Source organism: Salvelinus namaycush, chromosome 25, assembly GCF_016432855.1.
Source record: "Salvelinus namaycush isolate Seneca chromosome 25, SaNama_1.0, whole genome shotgun sequence".
NCBI lineage: Eukaryota > Metazoa > Chordata > Actinopteri > Salmoniformes > Salmonidae > Salvelinus > Salvelinus namaycush.
Window position 1 is genome coordinate 885161 of NC_052331.1, and position 9367 is coordinate 894527.

Sequence of the window (9367 nt, forward strand, 5' to 3'; positions counted from 1 at the left end):
TCAAGAGGGGGTTTACTTGAGATGGGAGTATCTAGAGTTGATAATTGATATATGCCATTGGAGGAGTTGGTGTTTTTGTACTATGAAGTACCAGGAACGAGATTAGAACCTCGTCTGAGGGACCAAACTCAACGATAATTAATAGCGAATGTTATCTGGCTGCGGGATACTCCTTTCTTAAGAAAAAGTCTTTCTTTGTGAACTGTTCCTAAGATCTGTGGTTCGTCAGTGTAAGTTGAGAGGGGTGTATCTTGGCTATAAAAGATCTTTGTACTTTTCTGTTGGTACTTTTTCAATGGTTCATTAGAGATGGCGCATCATTGAAAGTCAAAAAGGCTATTGCAAAGCTCTTATTAAAAAAAAGATGTAGTATAAGTATAACTCTGACTGGTGTGTGAAGTTTGTAATTCTCCTCATTTGGTAAAGCAGAAAAATGGCACCACAGTGCGCGCGCGCGTGTTAATGCCATGTAAAGCTCTGAGGTGTTTGTGTGTTAATGCCTCTATGCTATGAGATGTGTGTGCTGACTGCTGTGCTCCCTTTGCTCTGTAGGAGGGCTTGAGGCCAGGAGACACCACCAGTACATTCTGTGGAACCCCCAACTACATCGCCCCCGAGATACTAAGAGGAGAGGACTATGGTAAGACTGTCTGCTCCAAATAATGCACATTTGCTTCAGATTCAGAAGCAGAAGACTATATTATTCGCACGTCATTCTAGATATCCACGCTCATCCTCGTTTGCACACTACGACAATGTTCTCTTATGTGTGTTTATATTGAAATGTAAGGCTAAGGCATTTGAATGACTTTCTATCAATTGTGTGGGTTCAGGTTTCAGTGTGGACTGGTGGGCGCTGGGGGTGCTGATGTTTGAGATGATGGCTGGACGGTCGCCCTTCGACATCGTAGGGAGCTCCGACAACCCAGACCAGAACACTGAAGACTACCTCTTCCAAGGTAACACACACACACAATACTTCAAACTACCTCTTCCAAAGTATTTTTGATTTTTATTTAACCTTTATTTAACTAGGTTAAGTTAAGAACAAATTCTTACTTACAATGACGGCCTGGCAAAAGGCAAAAGGCCTCCTGCGGGGATGGGGGCTGGGATTAAAATTAAATTAAATAAAAAATATAGGACAAAACACACATCACGACAAGAGACAACACTACATAAAGAGAGACCTAAGACGACAACATAACAAGGCAGCAACACATGACAACACAGCATGGTAGCAACACAACATGACCACAACATGGCAGCAGCACAAAAAAATGGTACAAACATTATTGGGCACAGACAACACCTAGTCTAGATTTAACCTTAGCCTGTAGCTTTGATATGTGCTGAGAGAAGGACAGTGCACCGTCTAGCTGTACTCCCAAGTACTTGTATGAGGTGACTACCTCAAGCTCTAAACCCTCAGAGGTAGTAATAACACCGGTGGGGAGAGGGGCATGAGACCGATCAAAGTAACACTCACACACATCTCTATATAACAGCTGACCGACTGGATGGCTGGGTCCTATTCTCTAGTACCCTTCTCTCCAACGAGCTTGCACTTGTTCACTTCCTGGGAGTGCGCTAGGATAATGTGTGTCTAAATATGACTTTGTTTCCTTGTTAGTTAGGTCCTAACTAAGTAACTGTTTCAATAAATAACAGTCTAATATCCTCTGTCTCCTCTCTGTAGTAATATTGGAAAAACAGATCAGGATTCCTCGGTCGTTGTCAGTCAAAGCTGCCAGCGTTCTCAAGGGCTTCCTCAACAAGGTAACTCCCACACACACACACACACACACACACACACACACACACACACACACACACACACACACACACACAGTTCAATCCTAACAAGGTCATGTCACGTTGCCCTCTGACCATGATGTAATGAACCTTTATTCTCCTTTTCCTTCCTCTCTCCATCCTCCTCCCCTCTCCTCGTCTGTCTCATATCTATGCTCTTGAACTCCTTGTTTATCTATCCCTCTCTTTCTCCCTCCCCTCCTTCCCTGTCTCTCTCTCTCTCTCTTTTCCCAGGAACCTAAGGAGAGGCTAGGCTGTCATCCCCAGACGGGCTTTGCTGACATCATGGGTCATCCCTTCTTCCGAAACGTAGACTGGGACCTTGTGAGTCATTGTCTTCTATCTCTCGCTGCCCTCTCTTCTATCTCTCTCTTTAATGCAACTCTGTCTCCATCTGTCCTACTGTATCTAGTGTTTAGGTGAGATGGAGCATCATGACCGATATATAGAGATCATTGTTTTCAAACAAAGCAGCAGAAGCAGAATTCTCACCAATGAAAATGTACTTAAACGCGAATGACGGACCGTGAGAAATCAACTCTCATATTGTCTTTCCACATAGTTTAAAAGAAAACAGCAAAAAGCTAGTCAACAAGTGAAAGTCAATCACAGCGGGTCACGGTGATTCTCTCCTCCAGACAGTATGTCATAGTTGAGGGTCATCACCTTAGACAAGCCCAGAAAGTATTTTTTCCCCACCAGGCAGACAGAAGGGCCAATCTGATTTAACCATGGCTGTATCGGTTCTCTAAGGGCAGGTTTTCCAGACCCAGATTAAGTTTATTCCTGGACTATAAAAGTCAGCACTAAGTGGCCAGTGTCACAGTGATTCTGTTGTAATTAGAGGGTCACCACCAGAGAATTAAGAGCATTTGGCTAACCTCAATGTTCAAATTCAGAAACGTGTTATTGTCCTAATGCTGGGCAAATTTCAAAGGAATTGACTCCAACCTGACACAGACAGACAGGCTAGCCTCCAGACAGGCATCCAGCAGACAGACAGGCTGGCCTCCAGACAGGCATCCAGGCCAGGTCAGGAGCAGCTTGACCTCTTTTCCCAGTAGGGTCTACCCTGTCTGCTGACTGGCTGTCTGAGCTGGCTCCCCCTCCGCTCAGTCTCACCTCACACGTAACCTGTAGCCTTGCCCTGCACTCTTCTACCTCCAGGGGGTGGTAGTGCTGGGTTAACACCCTGCAGGCTGCCTGTCTGTTTGGGTTCTGACTTAACAATGGAGTTTCCGCTGATCCACAGGCTGCCTCACAGCTTCAGAGGAGAGAGATTGGCTTTTGGTGCAATAATTTTTTCCTGTGGTTTAAAATGGTTCTAAACTATTTTCAGGGGAATTTGTACGTTACTTTGTAAATAAGGCTCATTTGGTTGTAACATGGTGCTTGCTGGACTATGTTGACTGTAAGTCGCTTCATATCCATTATTTTAAACAAGATTATCCAGCTGTGTAGTGCATTCGGAAAGTATTCAGACCCTTAACTTAATCTAAAATGAATGAAATAGGTTTCTTGTTTCTCATTGGTCTACACACAATACCCCACATTGACAAAGCAAAAACGGGTTTTTAGAAATGTTTGCAAAGTATAAAAAACTGAAATTATAACATTTAAATAAGAATCCAGACCCTTTACTCAGTACTTTGTTGAAGCACATTTGACAGCGATTACAGCCTAGAGTCTTCTTGGGTATGACGCTACAAGCTTGGCACACCTGTATTTGGGGAATTTCTCCCATTCTTCTCTGCAGATCCTCTCAAGCTCTGTCAGGTTGGATGGGGAGTGTTGCTACACAGCTATTTTCAGGTCTCTCCAGAGATATTAGATCGGGGTTCACGTCCGGGCCACTCAAGAACATTCAGACATTTGTCTCGAAGCGTTGTCTTGGCTGTGTGCTCAGGGTCGTTGTCCTGTTGGAAGGTGAACCTTCGCCCCAGGCTGAGGTCCTGTGTGCTCTAGAGCAGGTTTTCATCAAGGATTTCTCTGTATTTTGCTCCGTTCATCTTTCCCTCTATCCTGACGAGTCTCCCAGTTCCTGCCACTGAAAAACATCCCCTTTAGCATGATGCTGCCTCTACCATGCTTCACTGTAGGGATGGTGCCAGGTTTCCTCCAGATGTGACGCTTGTCATTCAGGCCAAATAGTTCAATCTTGGTTTCATCAGAACAGAGAATCTTGTTTCTCATGGTCTGAGTGTCTTTAGGTGCCTTTTGGCAAACTCCAAGTGGGCTGTCATGCGCCTTTTACTATAAAGGCCTGATTGGTAGTGTTGCTGAGATGATTGTCCTTCTGGAAGGTTCTCCCATCTACACAGGAACTCTGGAGCTCTGTCAGAATGACCATCGGGTTCTTGGTCACCTCCCTGACCAAGGCCCTTCTCCCCCAATTGCTCAGTTTGGCCAGGTGGCCAGCTCTAGGAAGAGTCTTGGTGGTTCCAATCTTCTATTTAAAAATGGAGGCCACTGTGTTCTTTCGGGACTTTCAATGCTGCAGCCATTTATTTTGTAGCCTTCCCCAGATCTTTATTTGTATTTTTTATTTAACCTTTATTTAACTATGCAAGTCAGTTAAGAACAAATTCTTATTTACAATGATGGCCTACACCGGATTGTGCCTCGACACAATCCGGTCTCGGAGCTCTACGGACAATTCCTTCGACCTCATGGCTTGGTTTTTGCTCTGACATGCACTGTCAAATGTGGGACCTTTATATAGACAGGTGTGTACCTTTTTGCAAATCATGTCCAATCAATTGAATTTACCGTATGTGGACTCCAATCAAGTTGTAGAAACATCAAGGATGATCATTGGAAACAGGATGCACCTGAGCTCAATTTCGAGTCTCATAGCAAATGGTCTGAATACTTTTTTTAATGTATTTATTTTTAATACCTTTGCAAAAATCTCTAAAAACCTGTTTTCGCTTTGTCATTATGGGGTATTGTGTGTAGATTATTTAATCCGTTTAGAATAAGGCTGTAATGTAACAAAATGTGGAAAAAGTCAAGGAGTCTGAATACTTTCCGAATATACTGTGTGTGGATGTCTCTTTGACCTCAATGCTGTGTGTGTGTGTGTCCTCTGACCTCGTTGCATTGTTGTTTCAGATGGAGCAGAAGCAGGTGGTTCCTCCATTCAAACCCAACATCTCAGGAGAGTTTGGACTAGACAACTTCGACGCCCAATTCACCAACGAGCCTATCCAGCTCACGCCTGATGATGAGTGAGTATCTGTCTGTCTCTGGATGCGTCCCAAATGTACCTTTATTTAACTAGGCAAGTCAGTTAAGAACAAATGGTACCATATATAGTGAACTGTACTGAACATCAAATGGAAACAAGCATGTAAAGTGTTGGTTTCATGAGCTGAAATAAGATTCTAGACATTTTTAGAGTTTTGTGGACAAATTTGTTTACTTCACTGTTGGTTAACATTTTTCCTTTGCTAAGATAATCCATCCACCTGACAGGTGTGGCATATCAAGAAGCCGATTAAACAGCATGCTCATTACACAGGTGCACCTTGTGCTGGGGACAATAAAAGGCCACTCTAAAATGTGTGGTTTTGTCACACAACACAATGCCACAGGGAGCTTGCAATTGGCAACCAGAGCTGTTGCCAGATAATTGAATGTTCATTTCTCTACCATAAGCCGCCTCAATGCCGTTTTAGAGAATTTGGCAGGACGTCCAACCGGCCTCACAACCACAGACCACGTGGAACCACGCCAGCCCAGGAACTCCACATCCAGCTTCAACACCTGCATGGTCGTCTGAGACCAGCCACCCGGACAGCTGATGAAACTGTGGGTTTGCACAACCGAAGACTTTCTGCACTAACTGTCAGAAACCGTCTCAGGGAAGCTCATCTGCATGTTCTACCAGGGTCTTGACCTGACTGCAGTTTGGCATTGTAGCCGACTTCAGTGGGCAAATATTCACCTTCGATGGCCACTGGCATGCAGGAGAAGTGTGCTCTTCATATATGAATCCCGGTTTCAACTGTCCTAGGCAGATGGCAGACATCGTGTATGTTGTCATGAGGGCGAGCGGTTTGCTGATGTCAACGTTGTGAATGTAGTGCCCCATGGTGGCGGTGGGGTTATGTTATGGGCAGATATAAGTGACAGACAATGAACACAATTGCATTTTAGAGATGGCAATTTGAATGCACAGAGATACTGTGACGAGATCCTGAGGCCCATTATCATGCCATTCATCCGCCGCCATCACCTCATATCACACGGCCCCATGTCGCAAGGATCTGTACACAATTCCTGAAAGCTGAAAATGTCCCAGTTCTTCTGGGACATTCGGAAAGTATTCAGACCCTTGACTTAATCTAAAAGCGACAGACAATGAACACATGGCCTGCATACTCACCATACATGTCACCCATTGGCTATGTATGGGATGCTCTGGATCGACCTGTACGACACTGTTCCAGTTCCCGCCGATGTTCAGCAACTTCGCACAGCCAGTAAAGAGGAGTGGGACAACATTCCACAGGCCACAATCAACAGCCTGCATGAGGCAAATGGTGGTCACACCACATACTGACTGGTTTTCTGATCCACACCCCTAACTTTTTTTTTTTTTTTTTTGATATGTGTGTATTCCCAGTCATGTGAAATTCGTAGATTAGGGACTAATGAGTTTGTCAATTGACAGATTTCCTTATGTGAACTTGTAACTCAGTTAAATCTTTGAAATTGTTGCGTTTATATTTTGGTTCAGTGTAATTTTAACCAGGGCCCATACAGTCTGTCGTTCTGTCTGTCCGCCCGTCCGTCATTCTTCATGGATCATTTAAATCAATGCTTTATGATGGCTGTTCAGTTTACTAGATTAGTTTGTGGTGGTATGAGAAGCGATTTACTTACTGATCAATGTCGTCATATGTCTCTCCTATAACTGTTTGTTTCCTGTCTGTTTTGCAGTGATGCAGTGAAGAAGATCGACCAGTCGGAGTTTGAAGGGTTTGAGTACATCAACCCTCTCCTGATGTCAGCTGAGGAGTGTGTGTGAGGAGTGTGCGATCGGACGCTGCACACCGCGTCTTCTTGACAACGGCGTTGCTAACTAACTCTGCATGGTTACCAGACAACCCAGCGACGGCGTCACCATCGAGCACCCTGCTGTTGGAGAGAGCCATCGGGACTCTCAGACATGAGATGCTAACTTGCCAAACCAATCTCCCATAGTGTGGACGTGTCCCATTTGGCACCCTATACAATACGTAGTGCATTAGAGAATAGGAGGCCATTTTGGACGGAAGCCACTCTGCCATTTATAACCACTAGTCCTTAAAATCTACCTTCTCGCTTTGAATTATTTTTGGATCATGTATCAAATCCTCACTGATTTCCTCGTTGATCATCAGGGAGCCTGCTCTGAGTAACCAATGAGGCTTGTAGGTGGTTGGGTACCTAGTGACACAAAGGGGCGGGGGGAAAGAGGAACACAGACAGTCCACAGAGAACGAACTAACCCTCCTCTTATTCTCTACTTGGTGGTGTTTGATGGATATTGTATTTGTACATATTAAAAATCATTGAGGATGGATATATGTTTAGACCAGTGGTTCCCAACCAGACCTTTTAGCTTTCAGCCAGATTATCAGGGGGACATGGTTGAAAACAATTTAATGATTGACATCCACTACATGTATTATTAGCTTTGTTGCAGCACCATGTTTGTAGAGGAACGAAGAACAAGACAACACTAGCCTTTTTCAAAAACAAAACACTATATCTATATATTTTTCTCATTTTATTTAATGAAATAGCTGTTCTCTATGTATGATGGCCATTGTCCTAAAGTGTTACGTTGTCTTCAAGCCTGGTGTCCTGTCAGAACCACGTAGGATGGCCCGCTATTGTTTGTTTACAGTAGTTGTCATGGCAACCCCCAGTACAGAGATGGTTACAGGATGTAGTGACTGACTGGAACCTCAGCAGCCAACCAACACTAACATAGGTACTGACAAAGGGCAAATCTCAAATGGCACCCAATGTCTCAAGAGCATTACAAATGTATTCTACACTACAAAAAGTGCACTATTAAGGGAACAGGGTGCCATTTTGGATGCGACCAAACTGTGAATGGAACAATTGACTATGTGGAGAGAGGACGGGTAGGGCTGGAGCACTAGTTAAGTCTGGGGACTCCTATGGGCCCTGGTCAAAAGTAGCGCGCTATATAAGGAATAGGGTGCCATTTGGGACAGGCCCTATTAGTCTATGCAGGTATATCATCCATGCAATGTATTGTTCACACAGGACCAACAAATATTTTCTAGAGAAGATGTTAATGATGTCTTGGTGGTACGTTGAAAAAGGTACAGTATATATACAGTAGGAAGACGTGCTTTTCTAATATTGGTCTTAGAAACTACGCATGACATTTTTTTTCTTTGTTCATGTGTACTATACAATGCCTTTCTGAGAGTCCTGTTTCTGTTTTCACTTTTCTTTCTACTGTTTTCTCTATTACACGTCAGTCTTAATCTGATTGCTACAGTATACAAAGAATGGACCGTCACTGATTCTTGAACCATTTCTGACAACGTAACGATAGATTTCTGGAATGAGATTTTCTTCAAATCTGAGAGATTACAACCACTATCAATACAAAGCATATAAAAGCAAAATATTATATTCCCCAAATAGTTTATTTAAAAAGAAATGGTGTCCTAAATGGCATTCTATTCCCTACATTCCCTATGTACTTTTGACTGCACTATGTAGGGAATCGGGTGCCATTTGTAACGCAGGACCAATTCTTCTGTTGAGATGTCGCTGAAGAATTTAACTAAGGTTAAGAGTATAAAGTATGTGGCCCAAATGGCATCTATAGATCCCGGTCAAAAGTAGTGCACTACATGGAATAGTAGGGTGCCATTCGAATGACATCCGGAGTGTTTTTAGTGGGGCCATGTTGTGATTGATTGGAGGAATGAACACAATGTTTACCATGCTACTTTATATTGTAGAGTCTTTTTTGCTTTGTTACTTTTTTCAAATAGAATTTGCTGTAACTAATGATTGAGCACTACATTGATTGGTAATATTGTTATTGGGTGAATCCTGTATGAAAACCCTTGGATGATGAATATGCGTGATTTCATCCAGAGGAGCCTACTGAACTGTAACAAAAATAAACATTTTATTTCCCTTCGTCTGGCTATCTTCCCGTCTGTCTGTTCCGTCCGCCTGTGTTCTTTTGTCTGTTTATCTTGCAATGAACCGGAGGGGTGTATAACAAATATGTAGCAATAAGTTGGCTAGCTAATGTTGGTAAACATTAGGATGTTGCTCAGGATTCTGTTTTGTTCAGTACTTGCTGCAGCTTGTCTTCCGTGGTCATGTGATGTTGCCACCCGTTTGGCTCCTACAGCCCCGGATAAGAAATCGCAACTCAAACTTTGATTTGAGAAGTCGAGCAAAACCAATTGAAATACTCTCACTGCCATGGGAGCTCTTCCTTTCCCTACCCTCGCTCTCCTCTGCTCCATCTCCTTTTCCCTCTTCACTCCCCTCGACT

At 43.5% G+C, this 9367-nt stretch overlaps 1 protein-coding gene across 1 annotated transcript in view; it reads left to right on the top strand.

The window, feature by feature from the left end:
- The window catches only part of LOC120020101 (protein kinase C iota type), a 53871-nt gene extending 44869 nt beyond the window's left edge, over window positions 1-9002 (top strand). Inside the window, exons 12-17 of the mRNA XM_038963546.1 lie at window positions 553-640; window positions 834-959; window positions 1700-1779; window positions 2050-2139; window positions 4930-5045; window positions 6763-9002. Coding sequence (XP_038819474.1) covers window positions 553-640; window positions 834-959; window positions 1700-1779; window positions 2050-2139; window positions 4930-5045; window positions 6763-6850 — 588 coding nt within the window. The 3' untranslated portion in view covers window positions 6851-9002. The remainder of the gene's footprint in view (window positions 1-552; window positions 641-833; window positions 960-1699; window positions 1780-2049; window positions 2140-4929; window positions 5046-6762) is intronic.
- Window positions 9003-9367: the final 365 nt, after the last annotated feature.